This window comes from Phyllostomus hastatus, unplaced genomic scaffold (genome assembly GCF_019186645.2).
Source record: "Phyllostomus hastatus isolate PE091 unplaced genomic scaffold, TTU_PhHast_1.1 phas_contig_244, whole genome shotgun sequence".
In the NCBI taxonomy this organism is placed as follows: Eukaryota; Metazoa; Chordata; class Mammalia; order Chiroptera; family Phyllostomidae; genus Phyllostomus; species Phyllostomus hastatus.
This window is the reverse complement of record NW_025333796.1, coordinates 1,630,340-1,656,303: the sequence shown is the minus strand read 5'-3', so window position 1 is coordinate 1,656,303 and position 25,964 is coordinate 1,630,340. Positions and strand designations below refer to the sequence as shown.

Genomic DNA, 25,964 nt, shown 5'->3' with positions numbered 1-25,964 from the left:
ACGCACATCCTGCGCTCCGTCTCGAAGGCGCAGTACCAAGCGTGCCTTAGGGGCGGGCGCTCGGGGGGAGGGTACAAGGGGCTTCGGGAATGGCTCATCTTTGCCATTTCCCGGACCCGCACGTGAGGAGCGTCCTGCAGACAGGCCGCCAGGGAGCCCACGCCAGTTCCGGAAGGCCCCCCGCCGCCCCTCCCCATTTCTCCCGGGTCCACTCGGTAGGAGGCAACTGCTCAGGAGGGTCACAGATACGTCACAGAGCCCCCGACAGTCCTGGGGGTGCTCCTCTCTGGGGGTGAAGGAGAGGGAGAGGGGGACAGTGGGTTTCTCCCGCCTCCTCGATTACCAGGCCCCGGGTCCCCAGGGGACTCGAGAGCCGGGGAGGGCTCATCCCTGTGACCGGGGCCACCTACCCTCTGCGTCGGGCCCCTCGCCTGCCTCTCTGACTCTGGGCGCCCCCTCCTTCCCTTCACCTGCCCCCTCCCCACAGCGCCTTTCCCCGCGCCAACACGGCTTTGTATGAACAGTCCGACGAGTTCCTTGGTGTTGACGACAACGTTGATTTACAAACCAGCCTCCCCGCAGTGGGTCCCCACCCTGGCTGCATGGCGGGAGCCTCATCATCGCACACGCCGACGCCCAGGCTGCCGGGCAGACAGACGACGACATGGGGTGCCGTGCGAGCACGTGTGCACAGGTGTGTTTGTGGGTGTCGGGCTGTGCGTGTGGTGTGCACGGCCCTCTGGGGGCCACTGAAGCTCCTCGGGCAGTTTAAACACCAGACACGGCTGGAAACTTCGGCCTGCCCCGACCACAGCCGCCCTCCACCGCGCCTGCCCAGAGGGCCACCCGACGCCCCCGGGGGTCGCACAGCCTCCCAGATGACTCTGCCGTCCAGCCATTGCTAAGACCCACTGTTCCCAGGGGCCAGGGGGCCGGGGGGGTTGGACCTCCGGCCTCTTGGATGGAAGCTTGTCTCGCACTCACAGGCAGCCGCGGTGACGGGCTCCTGACTGGTCCGGCCGCCTCGGGGCCCTGGGCTCAGCATGCACCGGGGGCCTCGGGGGCCGGGCCTCGCTCTCTCCTGAGTTCTAACACGCCTCCCCGCCCATCAGACGCATCACACAGAACCGGCCCCCGGGCTCGGGGCTCTTCCGGCCCTCGGCCTCCATGCCTCTTCATCTGCCTGCTTGTTCACATCCTTTAATATCCTTTGCAATAAGCCAGTGACACAGGGCGTAGCTTCCTGAGCTCTGTGAAGCTCTCTAGCAAAAATAACCCAGCCCGAGGGTGGGCCGTGCTGGCCTGCGGCTCCAGCCGGGCTTTCGGAAGCACAGGGCACCTTGGCTGGGGACCGGCGTCTGAAGCGGGGGCAGCTTGGTGGGACCGAGCCCTTGAGCTGTGGGATGCGACGGGACCTCCAGGCAGACGGTGGGGGAACCGGGCTGAACCACGGGGCACCCGGCCGGCGTCAGAGAACTGCTCGGTGGGGCCGAGAAACACTACAAACCACCCAGCGTGCCAGGGGTGAGCGCCAGCTCCGATGTCGTTGCAGCCTCAGTGGGAAACACCCACGTGCAGAACTGTCTCTCGTGGTACCCGACCCATCCGAACTGGAAGGGGCGCTTAAAATAAAAGAGAACCATGTGACTGAACTCACGGGCCTTTCTCACAGGAGCACAGCACATGCAGAGACAGGGCCACCGGCCGGTGCATGTGACGCCCCCACTGGCGTGCTCCGGAACACAGCCAGCCCCTGCCGGGAGGGAAGGAGAGGTGCCCGTGCTTCCGCACGCCCCGCACCTCTTGGCCCCGACGCAGAGAGTTCACGGTCCACGTGAGGAACAGGTCCGGGGCAAGGTCCTCAGCGGCCGGGACAGGTCACAGACAAGGGAGAGATGGCCAGACAGGAAAGGCCAGCTTAGTGTTTGGGGGTTTTCTTTCTCCTTATCCAAGGATATTCTTTTTCTTGCTTTTGAGAGAGAGAGAGGGAGAGAGAGAGACATCGATCGGTTGCCTCCTGTACACGGATCCCACACACCCACCTGAGGATTGAACCCCCAATCCTTCGGTCGCAGGACGGCGCTCCAGCCCACGGAGCCCCGGCAACCGGAGCCCCCCCTGAGTGTGTCTGCGCCCCAACAGGAAGACCCCGTGGTCCACAAGTCAGGACCCACGGGGGACTCTGGGAAACAGCCCTGTGCACCCGAAAACATTCCAGCTCGGAAAGCATGCTAGCTGTGGGAACTTCTTCCCAGAAGCTTAAGCAATTTTCTTTATATTTTACTGGCAGTTCATTCAAAGCGCCTCCCACCCTGCGAACCCCGTAAGAGGGGTGCGCGAGCCCCACGCAGGCTCCCGTGTACAGAAGAGGCCAGGTGCGGGGCTGCCGGTTCCGTGACGCTGAACCGCAAGGAGGTGGGAGCTTGCGGCAGAGACACCCCTGAAACGGGGCGCACGGGGACACCTCTGAACAGGCTGTGACCTGGGAAGTGACTTTTGGAACCCGGTGCAAGAAGGTAAATTCCCCCCAAAGGCCCGTGTAGCACCGACACCTTGGCTTTTGTGTGTCCAGGTGCCAACCAGGATGAGGCAACTGAGGTATGTTTCTCGGCTTCACCCCACACGGGGCGGGGCCGGGGGGGTGGGGGGCCAGATCCGAAAGACCCTTGGCTCATAGTCTCACAGATACGTCCAATCAGTGATCAAAGACCTCCAATCAGCCCCCAGGGCCATTAACGAAACAAAACCAAACCAAACCACCTCTGCTCTGCCTGCACAGGGGATTCCCAGACGACAACTTTCACTGAAACCCCAGGCCAACCAGCCACGAGACCCTCCGACGTCCCCGTGGTCGGTGACAGCTCATCCTCCACGTCCAGCTTCCCCATCTCCTCCGAGATGACTCTGTCGCCGCACTCACGTGCCCACCAAGGAGAGGGGGTCCGTCCCACGGGCACAGGGCCATCCCCGAGACCGGCGTTGTTTCACTAGCCTTTACTTCGTCTCCACGAAGCAACGCAGAGGGTGGGAAGAGCTCCCTTGCACAGGCAGAGTGGGGGGTTCACGGGGACAACTCGGTTTTCCACGGACCCTAGAACCTACTGCGTGCGCGAGGCCACACCCCTCTCCAGCACAGCCGATTCCATGTACATTTGGGTAAGTACAAGTCGGGCTGATAGTGACCGAGGACATGAACTGCAGGGCCCTGCCCCCCCCCACACACAGTTTTAAAGTTTGCATGAAAATGCAGTTGTTTGTGAATCAGCTTTGTGGTGAGAGGGAGAAAAATCTTGTCTTCCTCGAGGTGCTAAACCGCAGCAGGCGGGGCTGCCTGCGTGGGGGCTTCTCACAATGCCAGAAGCAAAGGTTATGAAGCAGACTTTTCTCAGGAAGTAAAGTGCAACTTGCAAGCTGAGCCCCCTCCCCCGCTCACGTCATTCCCTTCTTTGGCCCAAAAGGGGACCCGGCAAGACAGCAACTATCTGGCCTGCTCTCCGCCCTCTGACCGCCGTCAGAGACGCACGCCCGATGCGGCGAGCGGGGAGTCACACCTTTCCCAGGTTTCGGAATAAGGATTCCTCGTCCAGGCAGCGCTGTGCACCGGCAAGGGCGGCTCAGGCCGCTCGCCGCAGGGCCCTCGGCGACACCCCACCGCACGCCCACCCGGGGTGGCCGCACCGTGTGACCGTAAGTGAGAAGAGCCTGGATTACAAAACGCTGACACGCATGGGCGGCACCCGATGTGCCCATCTGGGCAGTGCTAAGTGTGACTCTTTCAAATATCAAGCCGCCAACGAGAGTCCCCACAGCGCCACGTGCTCCGGCCCTGTGCGGGGAGCCGCCGCGCTGCAGTGTCCGCGTGGCCGGCGTGGGGCTCGCTGCCGCCTTCCCTGGCGGACGGATGTGCAGCCGCCCCCTGCCAGCGACCAGCGACCAGCGACGGGCGGGCGTCAGCGACCCGGCCTCATCTCGGATGCACAGCGGCACCCGACTTGCAAGCAAGTGGGGGAGAGCGGAGACAGAGCCAGCCGGCTGATCCCAGCGAGCCAGGCGGTGGTTAGCAAGGCTCCCCGAATGACGGACGAAGAACCGGAGATGGCAAAGCCCCCGGAGTGAGGACGTCGGCGCGGAAGGATCCCTTCAGGAACGCTGCGTGGATTTCGCCCGAGCGCGAAATCTCAGACAAAGGCACGGACCAGACCGCGGGGCGATAATGACCAATTTAAGAACTGCCAGAACACTTCAAAGCGAAGCCTCCGTCTCCTTTTCCTCCCAGGCCAGGGGTGCTCCTACAAATACAGCTGGTTGCCGTGGAACTCCTGTAGGCTGCATTCCTCTCGCTCTCATTAAGTCATTAAGCCTATTAACAGTCAGCCTGGAGAAGCACCTACGGAGGGCACCACGTGGAGCGTCCTCATTCAGAGCATGGGCGCTAATGGCATGCGCCTTCCTGTTGTTTATTTTCTGAAGCCCAAGCCCAGATAGAGGGGGGGCGGGGCGGGCCCCTTAAAAGCTGCTGATGACGAAATGTGCTATGTCATGACGTGCCTTCTGGGCTGTGAGCAGACACACCTCTACGGCACAAGATTTAAGGAATGAGTCAATCCTGTTTTCTTCTTCTTCTTGTCATCTTTATCATGGATGCGAACCCCTTCTTGTGCCTCCGTCCTAAATGGGCAGGTTTTCTCAGCACACGGCAAAGCACCGTACAAAAGAAGCTTGATGGGTGTCAGCGGGGATTTAATTGGGAAAACGTCACTCCAGATTCCTGCCCAGTTTATACAAGAAATGACGGCCAAGTAGGGAGGGGGCCAGGGGGAGCAGATGGGTTCACACAAACAAGCTATTAAGTCAGCAGCCAGCCAGAGAGCCCACAGGCTGGTGCAGGGTCTTAAATGGGAGGGGGGGCGTGTCATGGGGGGGTGCCCTGCAGAATCACCCCTGATTACAGACACTCCCAAGGCTGTAGCAAAGGAGCGGTGCCTGCCGCACGCCGCGGTACGTCAAGTTCTGAACGCAGGGCGCCCCCTCCTCCCCCGGCAACAGGTGTCTGGCTGTGGGCGTGATTAAGCACGCTGAGAATGTGGTCAATTCGAATCAATGTTTCCCTGCTTGCCTCTGTTTGTTTAAAGCTCTGAGACCTCAGAATGGATTACTGGCTGGGTGATCTCCAACAGCTCCAGACCTTGGCCCTTCAGAAAAAAGTAATGGGGCATTGACATGTGGTGGACCCTCCCTTATAAAAAAAAAAGTACCCTCGAACAATTTAAAACATAGGGGCCCCCCTCCCAATTGTCCTACAGCCACCCCGGAGGGGTTCAAACATCGCCCAGACACCGGCACACGCTAATTTCCCCAGAACAAGATGGCAACCTCCATGTCCTCTCCAGGAGGCGCCAAGACCCCAGCCGCCCTGCCTGGCCCACGCGGGGACTGGAGCACAGGCGCACCTCGGTGGGCCCGGGCACGGGCGAGGGAAGGACGGGCTCACTGCAGAGGAGCGGTGCTGAGTTAGCAAAGTGACCCACGCTGAGACACCCCTGGGTGCACAGGAATCCTCGGGGGACCATGTGCCATGATTACTAAGCTCACTGGCTCAGTCACCCTCGGTGGGAGAGGGGGTCACCTTTCTGAAACCCAGGGCCCCGGTCCCCGGGGGGAGGTGGGTGGCCAAGCTGGCAGTAGAGGACTGGCGTGCCGGGAAGGGACCCAAAGCTCAGCCAACCCCAACAGGTCTTGGCTCTGGGGGCTCAAGCTGGAGGCCCCGTGGGCATCAGGCGGGGGTGGCAGTGGCCCTTCCCTGGCCGGGTGATCTCCCCTCTCCCAGTCTGCCCCAGCACAGCCCAGGGGGCACCCACTGGGAACTCAGACAGAGCCCCTGCCTCACCTCCACACCCCTCCCCTGTCCCAGACGCCAGCCACATGCCCAAAGCAAAGGAACTCGGAAGCCACAAAGTTGCGATCTGCAAATGAACGCCTGATCCTCTCTGTACCCCGCAGCTGCCACCAGGGGGGTTCGGGTGGGAAGTGGGGGGAGGCGCTCCCGCTGGCAGCACGGGAGTCTCGGATGGTCACTACGGAAGGAGCAGGACTCGCGAGGACAGGACGCCCCCCACCCCCCTCCCAGGTCCATGCATCGCTCCCCACCCGGTCCTCCTGGCCCGGCGCCTGGCAGCGCGCACTCACCATCACGTTCCCCTGCATCTTGGCGGTCTTAATCATTGCCTTTTCCTTCATGCTGCCCCAAGTATGAACGCGACTCCTGGCCCAGGGAAGAGTAACTTAATCCATTGTCTCGGCAGGGATCCAAGCAGGGGCCACGCCAGCAGTGGCGACTGGGTGGAGTTGGCTTTTGAGCAGAAAATTCTTCCCGCGGTCCGGCTCGCCCACCTGCGCGCGCCCTGCTCTCTCCTCTCCTAGGCGGATCACAATAGCAATCAACTCTTTGGGGCGGCAGCCGAGAAAGAAAAATAAAAGCCGGACAGGAGAGGAGGGTGTGGGCTTCCAGCTGCTTCAAACAAAAGCGGGAGCCGGGGAGGAGGACTGGCCGTGGGACCGGCTCCCACAGCCTGCGTGCCCGCGTCCTGCTGGCTCGCAGTCAGTGCTTAGCCCGAGACTGCTGCGCGACGCGCGCGCGGGGCGCACTGAGGACACGGGGCGGCGCAGCGGCTCAGGGGCTCCTCCGGCAGGCAGCGCGGGGATCAGCGGTCCCCGCACTTGTCCCTGAGGGCGGGGGGCCCGGGCGTGGTGGTGGCGAAGCCAGGGGCGGGCGGAAGGGGCATGTGTGTGTGTGCGCGTGCGCGCGCGCGTACACGAGGGTGCTCTGCCTGGACTGGGCTGGACCAGAAAGGCTCGGGGCAGAGAGGTTAAGGGCGCTCCAGTTGTTTGGGGCGAGCTGGGAGTCCCCGGGCAAACATCGGCGCTGAGGCAGACGCCCCCTCCCCGAGTCCTCGTGGGGCCGGTGCGCCTGGCGCACACCCACTGGGTTTTACAAACAGGCACCGCCGTAATTTCCGCGCTGGAGTCGCCCCCTCAGGCCCGGGGGTGACTTGGACCGCACCAAAGGGGCGGGGGAGGCAGGGGGAGCCAGCGCGCTGTTCTCCTCCGAGGCCAGTGTGGCGAAGCCAGGGGGGGAGCGGGCGGCCGCGGGGATGGCAGCTTATAAATACGCCGTTTGTTCCGGGTTACTAGGGGGCGCATGTCGCGTCTCCATGGTTGCACCCGACTTTGCACCGGAATCTGCGGCTGCGGCAGCTCCACCACACCCACACCTTGCTGGACAGCTCCCACGCCGGCCGGCGCGCCACCCTTGGCGGTGCACCTGGCTTCCCAGGCTCCAGGTCCGTCCGGTCCCCCGCCCCAGCCGCCCCCGACACTCGTGCCTTTGTTTCTCTGGGTCAGAGCCTATCTGCTTCCTCGGCTCCCGCCGGGCGGCAAGGGACCGGCGAGGACCGGAGCCGCCAGGGCTTTTGCCCCCGGCCCAAACCGGCTGATTCCTGGACCCAACCTCCACCGCAAGCGGCCAGTGGTCCAGAGACCACGGCCTGGGTTCCCCGATCGCCACCCCTGGGCGCTCCAGGGATCAATCAGTCACAACCACGGGTTTGCTCCAGGACCACACAGGGACGCGCGCTCCTGAGAGCGCGCACGCAGAGGGCCGTCAAATCCCAGCTCCGACCAACCCTGGCGGCTGGATGAGCCCACAGAGGAGGTTTCCCCACGCGGCTTTCCTCCACCAGGGCCCCGGGCGCTCGGAACCCAGGCTTGGAGCTGCTTCAAAGGGCATGGGCGCAGCAGGCTTGAACTCACGTTCGTGTGTGTGCGCGCGCGCGCGTGAGTGTGCGCGCGCGCGCACGCTCTCCGCTGAGGGACCGTGAGAGCCTGAGAAGCTGGGAGGGGTTTGAGGAACCTTCCTGTTTTTTTTTACATTCACAAAAAAATCACGTGCAAGAGTGAGTAAGAGGCCAGTTTTGAACTTGCGCCGAAACAGCAAATTCGGAGCAATTACAATGGTAATCATATGTCAAGTACTGACAGTGCCCATCCGTGTGCATATATCATACATCATGTGCATATGTGTGTATGTATGTATGTATGTCATAAATCCATGATAGACGGATACCTAAGCACACACAGGCAGTTGGTTTACAGGTGAAAACTACTTGTAACTGATGATTCGTCTTAGGAGGTAAGAGGAAAAACAGGTAAACACAGTCCAATGCTTGAAAAGCAGCTTCTGAAAGACCATGAATTTGGTTTGCTTAGAATGTCGCAGGTGGCCCTGGCTGGTGTGGCTCAGTGGACTGAGCACTGGCCTGCAAACCAAAGGGTCGCTGGTTCGATTCCCAGTCAGGGCATGTGCCTGGGTTTCGAGCTGGGTCCCCAGTAGGGGGCGCTCAAGAGATAACCACACACTGATGTTTCTTTCTCCCTCCCTTCCCCTCTCTAAAATAAATAAATAAAATCTTTTAAAAAAAGAAAAGAAAGTGGCAGGTAGGTGATTTAGAAGTGCACCCTCCTTCTTCGGTGGGTGGGGTTCTTCAGAGCAACTTTTCTGCAGCCACGCTCCCAGCATGCATCACAGGTCACCCGTGCACGAGGCACTAAAACACGGCCTCACGTGGACCCAGAACACCGCCATTTGAAACTGGGTTTTGAAGTAGCTTCAAGCTGTTCCTTCTCTTCTTAGTTCGAGGAGGCTCTGATTGGTCTGCAGTCTTCTTCCCGCTCTTACCCCCCTGCTCCCCAAGGCTGGGCACCCAGAACTGCCTCCCCACAACCAGCACCCCCCCACTCCCATCACCACGGGAGCGGGGGGAGGGGAAACTCAAGAAATCGGAACCCGCAGCAGTTGTAACCTGTCAAGTCTACATGTTTGTAGCTTCCTCTAAACATCTCAGCAAACGGCCAGTGGAATGCTATGGATTAACCCTGAGGTCAATAAATAACCCTGTTAGTACACTGAGTGTTTCCCCCGACCGCTGCGGGCAACGATTTCTGTCCAGGGTGTCTGTGCTCGCCAGGCCCTGCCCAGTCACCGGCAGAAAGGCTCACGGAAGCGACGGGGCTGCAGGCAGGCGCGGGGTGGTGGGGGGGACCACTCCACGGAGTAACAGAGCAAAGCAACTCTGGATACTTAGTAGCAAGTGTTCACTCTGTGCCACATGGCTGCCTTTAGCCATTGACTTCTGGAATGCTGGGAAAATTTGTTTTTTTGTTTTTTGTTTTTTGGGGGGTTTTTTGTCTGTCCTCCTGCTCCAGCCTTAAGTCACGTATCTATCGTGGCCTGCAGAGGCTCCCCTGACCCGCGTAGCTGGGACTGAACCCGGGGCCTTCGGCGGAAGGTTCAGTTTCACATTAGACATCAGGTGACATTCACAACACGGGAGCAGGTTCTCCGTGCCGTTTTCACCCGTGCCCTTTCCGTGTTCCTTGAGGGTTAACGTTACCCCAGTGAGTTCCACGGCAAGGAAGCCCCACACGTGGCGGGATCTGCGACTTATAAAGGTGAAGGCCACGGTGGCTGGGAGCGGCGGTCAGCGTTCTCCAGGCACACGGAACCACTGGGATGGAAAAGGGTCCGTCTTCTCCGGAGCTGGCTCACGGGGATTGGGGGCTGGCAGCCTGACGTCAGAGAGCTGGAGGCCCGGGGAGTCCGGGCTGTGCGTTCCAGGCAGCAGACTCGAGACCCGAGGAGAGCTGGCGCTGCCCTTGCAGTTTGAAGGCAGAAAAAACTGACACCCCAGCTCGGAGCGGACAGGCAGGGGCTCCCCTTTACTCCGCCATTTACTCTTTTAATATCTATTTGTTTATTTTATTTTTAGAGAGAGGGGAAGGGAGAAAGAGAGAGAGAGAAACATCCATGTGTGGTTGCCTCTCACGCGCCCCCTACTGGGGACCTGGCCTGCCACCCAGGCATGTGCCCTGACTGGGAATCAAACCAGAGACCCTTTGGTTCACAGGCCGGCGCTCAGTCCACGGAGCCACACCAGCCAGGGCGCCATTTTATTCTGTTCAGATCTTCAACTGATTGGGTGAGGCTCACCCACTCGACCAAGGGCCATCCACTCAACTCAGTCTACTGGTTCCAACGTGAATCTCACCCAGAAACCCCTCCCAGACACGCCCGGAACAATGTTTGACCAACGACCTGGGCCCCCTGTGGCCGACTCGCAAAATTAATCATCATAGTGCCTAAGGGGAAGAAGTGATTTTTTTGGTAAGCTATTCTTTTACTCACAGATCAATTCCTTCCTTCCTTCCTTCTTTTTTTTTTTTTTAGAGAGAGTAAAATTTTTATTCTCTCTCCAGGGAAGGAGACACACGCCGGCCATCAGTAACAGTCTCTAACACGCGACCTTCCCTGTTGCAGGGACAACATCACCCATTTCATACCATTAGATTGACCTATACGTTTTCAGAATATTCTCTTCGGGGGGGCGGGGGGGGATTGGCCAGTATTTGTTTTATAAAAATACAGGCATAATCACAACGGTTTGGAGAAAATAGTTGGGAATTAAGCAAATTAACTTAAAACACATAGGGACGCTAAGCATGGGCCCGGCTCCGTGATTTCATTAGAGGGAACAGTCTGACCCTCAAGGACGTTGCAGCGCCTGGCGGGACATCAGCTCCATCAGCATGGACGACAGGACGCTAAGAATACAAGCGGGATGCAGAGCTTGGGGCTGTTTGGGCAAATGCCCGTGACAGCTGATGGAGGGGCGACAGCTGAAATCCGTCTCCGAGCAGCGACCGAACTTAGCCCTCGGGGAGCTGGACCCCGCGGAGGAGGGGCGGAGGGATGCCGAAGCTCCAGGTGCTGATGCCGGAGATGGGGGCGGGGGTGGAGATGCGGGCGGAAGGGCGCACTGGGGCCAGCAGACAGAGCCCCGCTGGCCATTTCCCTCGTGAAATGCAGCCCGGAGACGGAGGAGGCCCCGAGTGAGGAACGACAGAGCCAGATCCACGTTCGGAAGGAAGGGAGAAAGGAAGGAGTGCTTCTGCCTCTAATCTCCCTCCCAAGACACAGAGGCAAGGCGGTGCGGGAGCTCCTGCACGCACTCTGAGGATAGAGAGCCAGGAGACAGACAGACTGGCAGGTGGTTTGCACGACACAAAACTAGGAATCCCAACGCCCTCTTGGTTTGCGTCTGGCGCATCGCTCAGCTGCGCCTGCATGACCACGGATCGGCCGGTGACCCAGAGAGGGAAAGGAAATGGTCACCTCGGTGACAATGTCACATTCGAGCCGCTACCCTGGCCCTCAAGCACCGCTCTTTCTCGTAGCCGCAATGGCACTTACAATGATTTATTGAAACGGCTTATTTACATTTCTGCCGCCTGCCCGGTGCACACGGAGGGCAGGGGAGGCGTGCTTTGCTTTGCTCCCTGGAGCTCCCGCGCTGTGACGGGAGAAGACTAGGTGCTCAGGGTGAGTTTCTGACAAACGAAAGAGGGAGTGAGGCGGCCTGTGCGGGACCCGCTCTCTCCACCGAGAACTGACACCACACGTGTGACAGTAAACCTCTTTTCACGCCGAGGCGCATGGCTCTATCGATGAACACGGCACCGGAGCCCCGCCGCGTGCTCACACAGACCACCCTGCAGAGCTCATCAGAGAGAGAGGGTCCCTCCTCGGCCCGGTTCGCCGAGCCCCAGGGCACCGGGACTCAAGGAAATTCACTTCGCCTGCCTTCGTCCGCTGAAATCCCTCCCGCCTCAGGAATGAGATCGTTCTGCTCAATCCTTTATTTCATTTTATTGATTTTGTATTGTTGTTCGAGTACAATTACCTCCATTTCCCCACCACCACTTTCCCCCGCCCCACCCACCCCTGCCTCCCACCCTCCATCCTGCCCCCTTTTGCATCGTCCCTGGGTCCTTTATACGCGCTCCTTGACGACCCTTCCCCTTTCCCCCGTTATCCCCCTCCCCCCTCCCCTCTGGCTACGGTCAGTTTGTTCTTTATTTCAAACCTCTGGTTATATCTTGCTTGCTTATTTGTTTTGTTGATTAGGTTCCACTTATAGGTGAGATCATATGGTATTTGTCTTTCACTGCCTGGCTTGTTTCGCTAAGCATAATGCTGTCCAGCTCCATCCAAGCTGTTGCAAAGGGTAGGAGCTCCTTTCTCTCTGCTGCACAGAATTCCACTGTGTAAATGTACCGTAGTTTCTGATCCACTCATTGACTGATGGGCACTTGGGTTGCCTCCAGCACTTGGCTATTGTAAATTGTGCTGTTATGAACACTGGGGTGCACAGGTTCTTTTGGATTGTTGTTTCAGGGTTCTTGGGGTACGGTCCCAGCAGCAGGATCACGGGCCGACCCCATCCTTTGCGTCAGTCTGGCCGCAGCAGGCCTCTGTTCTGGGTACCACAGGCTGCTGCGGACCGAGTGCACGCCTGTCAGGGGCCCTTTCCTCCCCACGCACTTGTCTCTTGAACATGAACGAGTGTGTTGTGCCCCACGCAGAGTTTACAGGGGAAGGAACAAGGGACGGGGACCTGGCTGCGACCCACCGCCATGCCTCCCCCTTCCACACCTGAGGCTGACCGTCGGGGGTCCGCCCCCCGAGCCAGTGGTGCCTCACCGAGACTGGTCGGGTGAGCACCCCCGCCCCCCCACCTCACGCAGCGTCTGGTCGGTACATGCACCTTCTCCGGGAGCGTAAGAAGCATCGCACTATGGACGGGCAGCACTGTTGTGTAAAAAAGCTGTGGGATGAGCTGCTATTAGACAAACTGTTGTTTCCTTTTAGGGCCTTTTCTCTAAAGAGTCGCTACCCCCCCCCCCCCGCCCCGTCCTTTCAGTTACGCCAGTCTGCTCAGAGTTCAATTCTTTAAATTTTGGTGCAGCCATTTCATGTTTTTTTTTTTACTTTGTCATCACTTTTTAATTCTTATTCTACTACTATTGTCTCAGTTTTTCCCCCTTTGGCCTCCTCCACCCCCCCCCACCCCAGTCAATTCCCACACTGTTGTCCGTGGGCCCGTCACACATGACCACGTCGAGTTCAAGGTTAAAACACAGTCCTGTGAAACCAGTTTCGAGACGTCGGCAAGCGCGATCCTTCTTACACGGCCACGGTGTGTCTCTCGGTGACTCCACTTCCCTCTGTCTCCGCGCTGGGCGGACACGCCTGCTTTACCGGACGGGGCTGGGCTTCTGCCGCGTGGGTGCCGGACCCGCCGCAGCCGGCTCCTCCGCTCCCCGGCCAGGCGCAGAGAGAGCTCCTTGCAGAGGCTCGGGGCGGGTCCCTTCTCCTCCAGCTCTGCTCCCGGCTTCTCGGTCCCCCAACCGCTGCTCGCTGCTCCCTCCTCACCAGAACGTCCTTCCGAATCTTACGTGACGCTGCAGTTTTGGGAACGTTATGCATCTTTTGGGTATGCTAGACGCATTAGAATAGAATGGCGTGTATGCATAATCAATTACCATTTATTTCTGTTGAGCCATTAGACAGATACGTCTTACTTATAAGGTGCAGCCATGCAGAGAGTTTGAATTTTGAAACCAAATTGTGTTAACTATAATTTTCCACATTTTTGGAGCCAGGCCTGCATTGTTATGCATATAAACTATAAATACAGCTATGGTTTGTGATAACCATTATTAATAATAATATTAGTCCCACCGCCTTGAATTTATGTAATTTTTTCCTTCTAATATGGAAAATTAATTAACCTAAAAGTTTCTAATTGTGTGCCTGTGCCTTCAAAAGAAGCATTATCTGTGATAACTGAGGAGGAAGATTTAGCAAACGGTGAGCTAGCTGAGGAGACATCATTTCCACGTCTAATACGGGGAAGAACAATAAAAGCGCAATTCTGTAACACCTGCTACTCCCTGAGCATCTCAGTGATGCTCTCAAAAACCCGCCAGTTCCTGCACAATTACAGCAGGGGAATGTGGGCGCTGCACCCCCACGCAGTGCTCCCCGCTTTGTTTGACTCAGAGGTGTGCCTCTGAGTCTCCACCTGCCAGAGGTGACAGTGCCGGCTCTGTCAGGGTGACAAAGGACAACACTGAGGCAGAATGTTCCCTCAGGAGCTCAGAAGCCAGGGAAACAATGACAAGGGCAGGACTTACAGGACGAGCAGCACCCGCACCGACAGGTCGTACGCGGTGCCCTCACGCCAGGAAGTGGAGACAAGTTGAGTGAAAGGACATTTTTTTCCAGGTGTAGGCAAGACTGGGTGGGGAGAACCGACCAAAGACAGTGCCATCCCCGGGGCTAGTGACTGGGGAGCTGTCCCCCAGCCGGGGAGCTGGGGGCGGGGAGGCGGGGACCACCCCCAGGAAAGGCCGGGGATGACACGCTGTAACCTCGTGCCTCCTGCCCCACCTACACCCCTTGCAGGGGTCCTCACTGGCCTAACGCGGTCCAAAGCCACAGGGCAAGGACTCCTGCCATCGAGTTGCAGGACACTGAGCCGGGGGGAGGGAGAGGAAGCGCCAGGCGGGTAGGAGGGGGCCTCGTGCACAGCCCCGCACCCCTCAGCCGGGGGAGATTCCCCAGGGGCCTCAGGGCGTGAAACCCCACTCCTCAGGGGTCCGTCCTTCGGACTGCAACGGCGGCGCACGTTTCAGTGTCTCCCCACGCTGGAGCAGGGCGCAGCCTTCGGACGAGCCGCCCAGCAGCGACAGTCTGTGCGGTGACAGTGGTGACAGGGGCAGCAGCCGTGTTTGGTGACAACTGTGCAGCAGGCACGCCCCGCTCATCCCTCGGGCAGCTCACGGGTCTTCACCCGTGTCACTGACGTGTGACACCTGGCCATCTCGTGTCCCCTCGGCTGTCAGCCTCCTGGGCCCTTGCCCAGCTCCTGCTTTGAGTCGAGGCTGCGGTAGGGTCTGGGTCAGGTCCAGTCTGCCCCAGTCAGCGTGGGCCGCGGTGACAAAAAGCCACAAACCGGGTGGCTTCTAGACAAGAGAGATTTCTCTCTCCCGTCCTGGGGCCGGGAGTCCAAGGTCAGCGCTGACAGAGCTGGCCTCTGGGGTGGACCTGCCTCCAGGCCTCAGGCTGCCTGCCAGCGTCTCAGCATCTCCTTGCCCTCACGTGGTGGACACCGGGCAAGCTCTCCTGACTCTTTTCCTTTTAACCCTCGCCTGAGGATATGTTGTATCGATTTTAGAGAGAGAGGGAGGTGGGGGGAGAGGGACAGAGAGAGAGAGAACCATCGATTGCTTGCCTCCCCTACACGTCCTGACCAGGGATGGAACCTGCAGCCCAGGCACGTGTCCTGACCAGGAATCGAACCTGTGACCTTGTGGTGCACGGGATCATGTGCCAACCAACCGAGCCACCGGGCCAGGGCTCTCCTGACTCTTAGAGGAGCACACATGTCATTCGTACGGGCTCCGCCCTCATCACAGCCTCCCATGCTCATCACCGCCCACCGCTCGGGCTATCCGCTAACACCGTCACACCCACCAGTCCCAGGACGGGATGTCCCCTTCCCAGCCCCGCCTCCCCGTGTCTGGCCCATCAATCACCCTGGCCGGCCTCGCGCCCTGGGGAGACACAGCGCCGCCCCCCGCGGCTGAGCCACTTCCGGTGTTCTGGTCCGCCCCAACCACGGACTGGTTCTCACCGCGCGGGCCACGTGGCCCAGGTGAAGCCCCGGCCTCCCGGACAAACTCGGAAGACGTGTGCCCCCTGCCGACCGCACGTGCACCGCGTGGGGTGCAGCTCCGAATGGCACAGCCGCCTGGGGGGCGCACGGGCCCCTCGCCTGCATCGCGCACACCGCAGAAAACTGTCACGAACACAGCCTGGCGCTGCCTTCATTGTCCCCAGGAGTGACGAGCACGGACGGCCTCCCCGGATGCCACCAGATCGAGCCCCTTCTCCCCCTCACATCCGGCCACGCCCGCACACGGGAAAGGAAAGGAACACCTCCCCTTGGCGAAACGCCTGCTTGAAGCCGAGGAGGAAACCCCCACACCTGCAGGGCGGCCGGCGGGGGGCGCTGCGGAGCAGGTGGGTGGGCCGGATCCCCAGGCAGCGGCTGCCCACCCCGCACAGGGGCGGCTTTGGCAGAAGCGAAGCCTTCTGGAAGGGCCTGACTCGGACGGTGCGATCATCCGAGGCCTCTGGTGCAACCAGGGGATGGGGAGGGGGTGTCCCAGAAGGAGACACGGGGATGAGGCCCAAGAACCAGTGTCCGGTCTCGGCCAAGGAGCACGCTTCTTGAATCTCTGTTCCCTCTTCGCCCCGAGGACTGTCCCCATGTCCTGGCTGCAGCAGGACCAGCCCCCCGGGGGGAGGTGCCCCCAGACTCATTCCTACAACGCCCTCGGTCTGGGTGGCGGCAATGTCCCGCGCCGAGTCTTCCTCACCAGCCCCGTGACCACGCAGCGGCTCACTTCACCTCCGGGGAGCCTTCCCACGGACCACACAGAAAACCGCCTTGTCGATTTCCAGCAAAGGGGCGTGGGGGGAGGCAGCGGCTCGACGCGGAGGTCCTGGAGCCCCAGCGAGGCTGGCGGAGTGCCCCCGCGTGCTCCTTAGAAGGTGGATGTTAATGCCTAATTAGAAATGTAGCCCTGGCTGGCGTAGCTCAGTGGATTGAGCTCGGGCTGGGAACCAAAGTGTCCCAGGTTTGATTCCCAGCTAGGGTACATGCCTGGGTTGCAGGCCACGGCCCCCAGCAACCGCACATTGATGTTTCTCTCTCTCTCTCTCTCCCTCTCTCTCTCTCTCTCTCTCCCTCTCTCTGTCTCTCTTCCTCCCTTCCCTCCCTAAAAATAAATAAATAAAATATTTTAAAAAATAAAAATAAAGTACTTTTAAAAAAAAATGAGCTGAGACGCCCACATGGGAACCGAAACAGTGCCGGCGAAGGGATCACATCCTGGCGCTTTCAGAGCTAGAGAGAACCTCGGAGCATGCCAAGAACACCACGGACATTTTCACACCACGTATCTACGCGGGGAACTCGCTCTTTGTGTGCAGGAAGGGCAGCGGACCTGTGGCGCGCGCAAATGCCGCGCTCCGGGAGCCCTTAGGAGGACCCAGTCCGGGCCCGAGTTACAGCAGGCACACACTACTGATATCTCCTCGGTGCTTATTATAAGAAGGTGTCCTCGGCATGTCCTTAAATACGAGCACCCTGACTGGTCTGGATGTAACATCCAGCTTGCACTCGCCTCAGTTTAACTGATGTCTTAATCCTGCACCCACACTGGCGGGTGGCATCGCATGCAAAACACCTCCTCCCGGCCGACTTAACATTCAGAGCGTATCCCCAAACGGTCTCCGGCGGAGCCGCGTGGCTCTGGTCCAGCGTCACAGCCAGAGAGCTGCGCGCCGGGGCTGGGGAGAGAGGACATTTCTCAAGTGGTAGAAATAGCTCCTTCCTGATAGAATTTCAGATTTTGTGTTGAGCTTAGCAGTTTAAATATTGACTAGAGCAACTAATGTCAGCGATTTTTTACACACGCACACACACAAACAGACACAGAGAGAGAAAGAGAGAGGGAGAGAGGAAGAGAAGGGGAGAGGGGGAGAGAGAGAGAATTTCGGAGTTCTGAGGACACACTTACCAAGAAGCATGAATTGGAATTCTGTCCAATATTTTCTAAATAACTATGAAGGGTTTTTTTTTTTGCTAAGCCTGCTTGAAAAGGGAAATTATTAAATTTTTTTCTTTCATTTTAAATTTTTTATTGATTGATTCTAGAGAGAGAGGAGAAGGAAGGAAGGGAGAAGGAGAGAGAGAGAGAAACATCGCTCTGCCCTCCCACTCACGGATGGATTCATCCCTTGGTTCTCGCCCAGGCCCTGACCGGGGACCACACCCTCAACCCTGACTTGTTGGGTCGATGCTCTAACCAACTGAGCTGCCCTGCCAGGGCCTGAACATTGCAGGTGAAAGCTTTAGTTCAGTTTGCGACCTCGAAATGCGATCCTTAAGGAAACAAATTGTTTCCATTTTTAAAGTCTCATTCAGAACAGAAAGGAAATGATTTGGAAGGAGAAGGAAGTCGTTGTTACATGTGTTGTCGACACGTTCTGCACCTGTGGACAGAGAGAGAGGCAGCAGCGACCCAGGTGATGGGAGGTCCCGCGCCCTCCAGTCGCCTGGCTGCCACCGTGCCTGGCATTTCCTGGGGAAGAAGTTCTGAGTCCACACATGACCCTGACTCCCCCGGGCTGGCTGTGACCTCACACGCAGCTGCAGGTCAAGCCCCCTAAGGAGCCGAGAGTCCCCACCTTGTCCCCTCCTTCGCACGAAGGTGCAGAGGCCTCGGTCATCTTGAAAACGTGGTTTGGACGACTACGGAGGAAGACATCCTCAGTCATTGACACTTGAGTCTAAAGTAATTTTTCTGCTCGCTTAGCAAACTTACTAGCAAATAAGGTCCCTGGAGAGGGGACACGGGGCAGGAGGGTGTCGCTATGGGCTCAGAGCTAAGTGACAACGCCCAGGACCCCGATGTGCATCCACCGTGAATAATCCCTCCAAAATCAGAACTGTGCCGAGGCCCACCTCTCCGGACCGCACCCAACACCCCAGACTCACAGGAATGCCTTTTTCGTACAAAACGTCGTGGATTAAGTACGTGGCTCCCGTGGGGGGAGACTGTCTACTCCCATCAGCTCTAGACACTGCTGGGAAGGTTGGGGGGCGGGTGTGGGCACATTCAAATGCAGAGAACCCACACCACAGGAGAACATGGTGTCAGGACAGAACAGGGCGGGGAGCCGGTGGGGGGCGCAGCTGAAGGAGGTCGCCATGACTCTGCCTCCTGGAATTCACGTGCCCTTGTGGTCCCTTGGCCTTGACCGTGGAGGAGCCGGGCTTTCTCAAGACAACAGGGCGGGGCCCAGGAGCTGGGACGCGGGTGCTGGGTGACCCTGTGCCACCAGCCCTTCTTGTCCACTGCTCCTCCTGGCGTTGAAGAAGCCAGCTGTCCTGTGTGTGATGCCCGATGGGGATGCCCCCATGGTGCGGAAGGAGCTTCGGGGGACACCCCGCGGAAACGGAGCCCCACTAGCCGACAAGCCACCAGGAGCTGAATGCAGCCAATGAGCACGAGAGCTTGGACGCGAGTTCTGCCCGGCACAGCAGCCCGGGCACAGCCGCGGCCCCCGGAGAGGTCTGCCGCGCAGGCTCCGGGGGTGGGGGGGGGGCGCATCTGGACCCCTCACCCCTGGAAACTCAGAAAATAAACGCTGTGCTGTTCCAGCAGCCGAGCGAGGCGACGTCGTTACACAGCAACAGACGATCAGGGAAGAGGGAAAAGTGTGCGACTGAGAAGTGTTAAACGAAAAAAAGCACAAAATAATAGGGGAGGGATTTGTCCCAAAACATCCATCCTCCTAATGGCTCCAAGTTCATCTCTTCAATAACAGGGATGTCCTTATAAACAGACTATAAATTAACTCCGGATCGTCACTCAGTATAAAAGACACGGTGAAATGAAGGCCCGAGGAGAAAATGCCAGGCAAGCGCTGGGGAAGGGAAGACCAGCGCCGTGCTCAGGAGACACGGCGGGCGCCCGACTCCCCGTCCAGCACGTGCTGGACCAGGAGGATGTGTCCCGCCGGTGACAAGGACAGCTCCCCCAAGAGCATCCCAAAAAGTCAGGAGCCCCTATGGACCAAAAAACACACTCATGAAAGGTATGAAACTAGAGCTGCTAAAAAAAAACCTTTCACTTCCAGCTAAATAGACATTTGGGGGAAAACGTGACTCTTACAGCATTCAGAAAAAAAAAGGTGGATAACATGTTAAACTATTCTTTGTTTCAATAAAAATATTTGTCTTTATAGGCATCAAAATGGGAAGAAAGTTAGAGTTTTAGGGAGCAGGGGGAAGAGAGACAAGTCCGGGTCCCAGGCCATCGTGGGGGGAGGAACCTGAGGAAGCACCTTCCGGGGTGGGGAGGCGTCCTCCCCTGGCTCAGCCGCGTTACACCCCACACATCGGGCAAAAGTAGGAAAAAAATACGTCTCTACTAATGACCCCCAACCACCCCGGGCTTAGAACCTGCGTTCACAGGCACCGTGTGGCCCAAAACACATCACGTCAAACGTCAGTTTTAAGGCGATCCACTTTGGATACGGCCCCGTGTTTTTGTGGGAGGAAATGCAAATTCTTCTCTGCAGGGAATCACTTGAAATGTCCCTGCTGGAAGATGCCTGCAGGCTAGGGTCCAAGGCGGGAATGAGGACGAAGGGACAAAGAGCCCACCCGCGTCAGGGAGGTCCCTGCGCTGTATTCCGCCTCCTCAGTAAGTGTTCGTCTCATCCAGGAACACCCTCCTGAGGACACCCGGAATCGCGCTGGACCCACTCCTGGGCGTCCCTCGGGACTTCCCCAGGGGAGTGCGCACGCCCAGCCGACCACCACACCCTACGATGAACGAAGAGGTCGAATTAGTAATCTGAAAACTGCCCACTAAGAACATTGCGGGCCCCGACAGCTTCGCTGGGAATTGGAACATTTGAAAAAGAATTAAAGCCAATTCTTCACAAATTCTTCCAAACGGCGGACGAGGCGGGAGCACTTCTCAAACCGTCCCGAGCCAGTGATGTCCCCAGAGCAAACTAAGGGGACCCGTTGCGTGGTTCCGTTGGTATGAAACGTCCGGAGTAGGCGGGCAGAGATGGACAGCCGGCCAGTGGCCACGCCGGCCGGAGGCTGGGGGGCGGGGAGGTGGCGGGTATGGGGTACAGAGCCTCTCTTCGAGGTGAGGGTCTGCATGTGATGCTGGAACAGGGGCTGTGGCGACAGTGGTGGCACCTGCATGTAGACACCATAAAGACACCGAGGTACACGCGTCTCAGGAACACGGAGGCATAAGCCTTCTCAACATCCGGTCTGAAGAGGCCACCCTCCCCCATGCGTCAGACCCCAGGACGCCGGAGAGGATGCAATCACCCAGTGACATGACCAGGCTTAGGGTGCCGGCCGCAGACCAGGGGACTGTCGACCCCGACGAGCCAAATTAGAAGGATATCCAGAGAGAAGGTATGGAAATAAAAATAGAAAAACCAAGAGCGGCGTCTTAAAGGGGGCTCGAACAACCTGTGAAACGCAGCTGTGGAGAGAGGTCAGAACTGCAAGGTGGATTTGGACCGTTCTGACGCCGGTGATGTTGAAGAAGCTCCCCCAGGCTAACCTCACCAACTCTGGGGGGGGGGGGGAACATTCATGTCCCATGGGGGATGGTTCTAGAAAGTTCCTAAATGTAGGGAGAGGCTGAACCCTTGAAAGGAGAGAACTTCATTCACTAAGCTAGTGCGGTGTTCATACGGGCTAATTATTTTGGAAAATAACTAAGGTAAATCTCTTCCTCTCTCATTACTGTGAAGTAAAATCCAATGGTTTGAAGGTTTAAAAGCAATGAAGTCATTAAAAGACTACAAGAAAATTAAGATAAAAATTTAGATAATTTTGGAGTAGAAAGGCAGCTCTTACCAGGAATAAACAGGCAGACGCCCAAAAAGGAAAAAGATTAAACACAAAATACAAATAAAAACCCTTCTGTATCCCCCCCAAAAAAGGAAAGAGAACTCTGATGGAAATAATAAGACTATTTACTACAAAAAAAATGTTGTATTATAAGAGCTGAAGTATTAATTATTGATCAAAATAATCAGCAAAGAATAAGAATGGTCAATTAGAAATAAGAAAGACTAACTAGATAATATAAAATGAAAATAAAAGCAATAAATGCAGATGAATCAATAATGAAATATTTCTCAACACAGCACTAAAGTATTAGGGGGTGGGTCAAGTTCCCAGCCCCTCTGCACACTGCTTCTTAGACTGCATGTGCAGTATTGATCGCAGGACTTCGAGAATGGGTATTTGACATTCACTCCTAGGAAAATAAATTCAGAATATTAGCTCTTGTTTTAATCGATACGCACTTCAGGGAAACCCCCATCCGAATCCTCTGTCCTTCGAGCACACTCGACCTTCAGCCAGAAAGAAGCCAGCGAGACCGCGGCTACCCGGCAAACCAGCAAATCGCATCGTTAAACATGTGCAACGACAGTCACTTGGCATTGCGGAGTTTCTTTAGCCAGAAAAGCCGTGGACGTGGAAAGAGAAACCACCACGTCGGGAGGCTGGGAGTCTACCCTCTCCGTCAAGTGCGCTAGTGAAACCGCACGGCGGGCCCCGCCCACCTCCTGCAGCCCCTCCCTCCAATGTCGCTCATTCCCGGCAACGGCTTAGCACGTTTCTTCTCTTCCAGCTGCCTCTCGCTGCTTGAAGATGTCTGAGTTTGTGTGCAGTACACACGCGCAATGTGGGAGGACTTTAACGTGCGGGCCAAACCCACGTGGCGTGAGCAGCTCTGGCGGACTCGCGGGGCGCACACCGCTGTCTCGCTGAACCAGACGCCGGCCTCCCTGGAGACGCAGAGGGACAGGGGCCCTTTCATTGGTGTTTAGGAAATTTCACTCAACGCCTCCTCCGGCACCAGACAAAGGAATCTGCGCGGCCTGAAGTCAGCATCTGGAGTGGGCGCGGAGAAGCGGAGGGGGCGGCCGACGACGAGATGAGAGGGTTTGAAGAAGGGGACCCCAGTGATTCCGGTCATCTGTCACACGTGGCTTGAGGCCGTCACCGTGAAACTTCCCGGAGGTCACTCGTGTGATGGAGAGAGGGAAGAAGTGACACTCGGACTTTCAAGCGAAGCGTGTGTGGGAGCAACACCGGGAGATGACGGCCAACAGCAAGTCCAGCCCCGCCGGCGGTCTGCTGGGGACCCGGGCTGGCCTTCCGTTTGCTCATCGGGCAGGGGCTCCCCCTCTGCCCTCGGAGGCTCAGACCTCGGGGAGTGGCTGGGGGCGGGGGGCTTTGCTCTCTTTCCAGTGCTCCCCAGGTCTCTTCCAGGATGGAGAGTTTTCATCAGACGTCTCCCCGAGCACCATGACACTAAAGCATCAGGGCACTGTGACACGTGCCGCCTCCGTGACGTGCTTTTTCGCCGCCGGTTTCACAGGCTTGGCTCAAAGGAGAACAGCGTTCTTGACCACCCTGTCCCAGAAGTGAGGGCTCGGGGGGGGCAGGGCCTGTCATTGCCCGGGGCAATGAAACACCCCCCCACCCCGCACCCCCATCCAGGCCTTTCTGGCGAATACTGACTGAGTCCAAGACAGAAATGTGTGCTGTCCTTTGTCAGTAAACTGTTTGGATCTGAAGACTCGACTTCCTTTGCGACCACCTGGCCCCTTCTCGAGGTCAGCATCCCCCGGCCCTAGGTCACTCCGGGCACTAACAGACCTGCTAAAACTTCAACTGAATAGACACGTATTCACGGCCTATGATGTAGGAGGTACTGGCAGAGGTACTAAGGGCAGAAAATAGCCCTGGCTGGTGTGGCTCAGTGGATTGAGGGCTGGACTGTGAACCAAAGGGTCACCAGTTCAATCCCCAGTCAGGGCACATGCCTGGGTTGCAGGCCACATCCCCAGTAGGGGGCGCACGAGAGGCAACCACACATGGATGTTTCTCTCCCTCTCTCCCTCCTTCCCTTCCCCTCTCTCTAAAAATAAATGAATAAAATCTTTTTTTAAAAAAAGAGCAGAAAATTCACAAAAAAATCACCCTGCCCTCAGGACAGGCCCTATTCAGTACCAAAATTAACGCACACGCTGCAGCCAAACCCCAGGGTAACATGCACGGGGCACTTTAAGAAAAGTGTGAGAATTCTCACGAGAGCGTTCAGCAAGTGTTAACTGCGGCCTCTAGTTTCTGCACTCTCACGTCACGGACCTGGAACGACACGGAGATCCTGTGTGTGCATGCAGCCACGCTGGCCTGCGCGGGGGAAACCTGGGCAGGGTGTCCCCATCCCCTGACACCTGCACACTGCCTGGGGCTGGCAGCAGTCTCCGACATCTCCACGGCCGGCCCCGTCCGGGTGCAGAACGGCCACCGAGGAGGGCTGGGCCGGGGCATTATACCGAGGGCCAGAGGCGGTCTCCACGAAAGCCGGTGCAAAGTCACAGCCACCCCTGCACACGGCTGGTAGAACTACTTCTTCTGCAGGAAGTGCCCGGGATGTGGCTGGCTTAGCAGAGCTGTCTCGGGCGGACACAGGCAAAGGGATGACATATCTGCGATGCTCTGAATAATCATCTCCACTTTGTCAACGCAGAGGTTTTCTCCCCGTTTCAGTGTAGACGTGCGGTTCCCAAAGCAGCAGCGGCCTCACCAGGGAGTCGGAAAGGCAGGGCCGGGGGGGCCCCCCGCTCAGACCGGGAGCTCCCGAATCAGAAGCTCAGGGTGGGCCCCGGCAACCTGTCTGCCATGAGCCCCCCAAGTGATCCTGATTCATGCGAGGGTTTGGGGGCCACTGCATCTGTCACCCCATAACTATTTAGGTATCTGGGTGCACGTAACTTGAAAGACTCTCTTGGGGTCCACTCTCCGTGCCGCTGTGGCTCCAGAAAGGAGGGGGTGCCTGCCTGAGAGGGACGTGTGCCCGCCGCCGTGGGGACCTGCGGCTGACTCTGCTGTCCGGGAGACGGGGCTGAGAGTCCCGGGCGGCAGGAGCACCGTCACACCCACAGCGTCCAGCCTGCATCGCCTCGCTGCCCGTCACTCTCCGTCCCGCGGGGAGCCCCGCCCTCCCCTCCGTATCCTGTCCCGCCTTCTCCCCCCACCTGAGTCAGTCTGCCATCGTCGTGACCTAAGGACATCCTCCCACCTGTCTCCGCTGGACTCAGGCAGGGGACAGGCTCCGCCCCCAGGTGTGGACCGGCCTGACCATGCTCATCGGTGTCTGCCTGTGGCCCAGAGTCCCCGAAGCTCCGGGGAGCACAGAGCACAGACCCCAGATAGCTGGCTGGGTTCCGCAGACGGAGCGTCGTCGCAGCAGCCGCCAGCCGCGCGGACTGTGGACTGGGGCCCCGCCCACGCGACGCAGCCGCCCTTCTGGCCCGCGCACCGCGGTGTCAGGAAGCCCGCTGTGGCTGTGCCCGGGGAGATCGGGTCCCGCCAGGGTGCCCGGGGAGACTCCGGTGAGCGCCGCCCTCGGCCGCAGACACGGCGCCCCCGCCTGGGCGATCTCACGCTGCCCCATCACTGCCCCCAACAAGACCACCCTCGGCTGGCCCTTCCCAAGGCACCCGCTTCCCGAAGGAGCTGTGCTAACACTCGCCTGGGGCACAGGTGATGGGAGCTCAGGTGAACCGTCGCGCGAAGAGCTGTAAAGCGCCTGGTACGCGCACAGATGACCGTCGGCCCTCCACACGTGCGAGCAGATGGCGGAAAGCTGTTCTCCCACTGGCGCCGCCGACATCCACAGGGCATCCGAGGTGGGAAAGGGGTTCGAGTTACATAAGTCTCCCGGGGAGGCGTCGGGGTGCAGAGCTGAGTTTGAGACCAACCACCCGAGTCCACTCTTTTTTAGCTAAACGAATTCAGTTGAGCCACTGAAATTGTGTGAACCTCCATTTTTTTTAGAAAAATCTAAACTTGGAGGTAATACGGCAGCAACACTAAACTTAATTTTTTGTTCCATCCACAGTGCAACCCGACAGTCACCCACTGAGAGACACGCTGGGCAACAGCCGGAGTAAACACAAAACCCACTTTTCTGCAGACACAAGGTGACGCGCCGTCCTCCTGTGACTGACGCCTCCGCATTTGGAGAGAAGGAACACCCCCAACCTCCGTGCCCTTCCTTGAGTAGAGTCCTGCCCCACCCACCTCCAGTGGTTAGAAGTGATCATTCTCTGAAAAGAAACTCTACTAAGTCTCGTCTTCTGACCCCGGTGTTTACAAGCAGGTGCTTTCTGGGCAGGAGGGACCCATGACTACCGTGGCCACGACGGGAATCCGCCTGGTGTGTTGGCACGCCCGTGGTCCGGACCGAAGCCACACACAGCTGGGTGCCTGGGTGGACCGGAGACTCCGCAGCAGCACCCAAGACAGAGGGTGACCCAGACACCTTGTAAGCTGGGCAGCCCAGTCAGACTCTGTCAGGGACTT

At 58.2% G+C, this 25,964-nt stretch overlaps 1 protein-coding gene across 2 annotated transcripts in view; it reads right to left on the bottom strand.

The window, feature by feature from the left end:
* Positions 1 to 25,964, bottom strand: part of DPP6 (dipeptidyl peptidase like 6) — a 519,939-nt gene that overhangs the window by 445,498 nt on the left and 48,477 nt on the right. Inside the window, exon 1 of one of the 2 annotated variants that reach the window (XM_045837842.1) lies at positions 6,187 to 6,515. The exons of the other annotated variant lie outside the window; for it this stretch is intronic. Coding sequence (XP_045693798.1) covers positions 6,187 to 6,237 — 51 coding nt within the window. The 5' untranslated portion in view covers positions 6,238 to 6,515. Of the gene's footprint in view, positions 1 to 6,186; positions 6,516 to 25,964 lie in introns of those variants that run through there. 2 annotated transcript variants of the gene reach the window in all.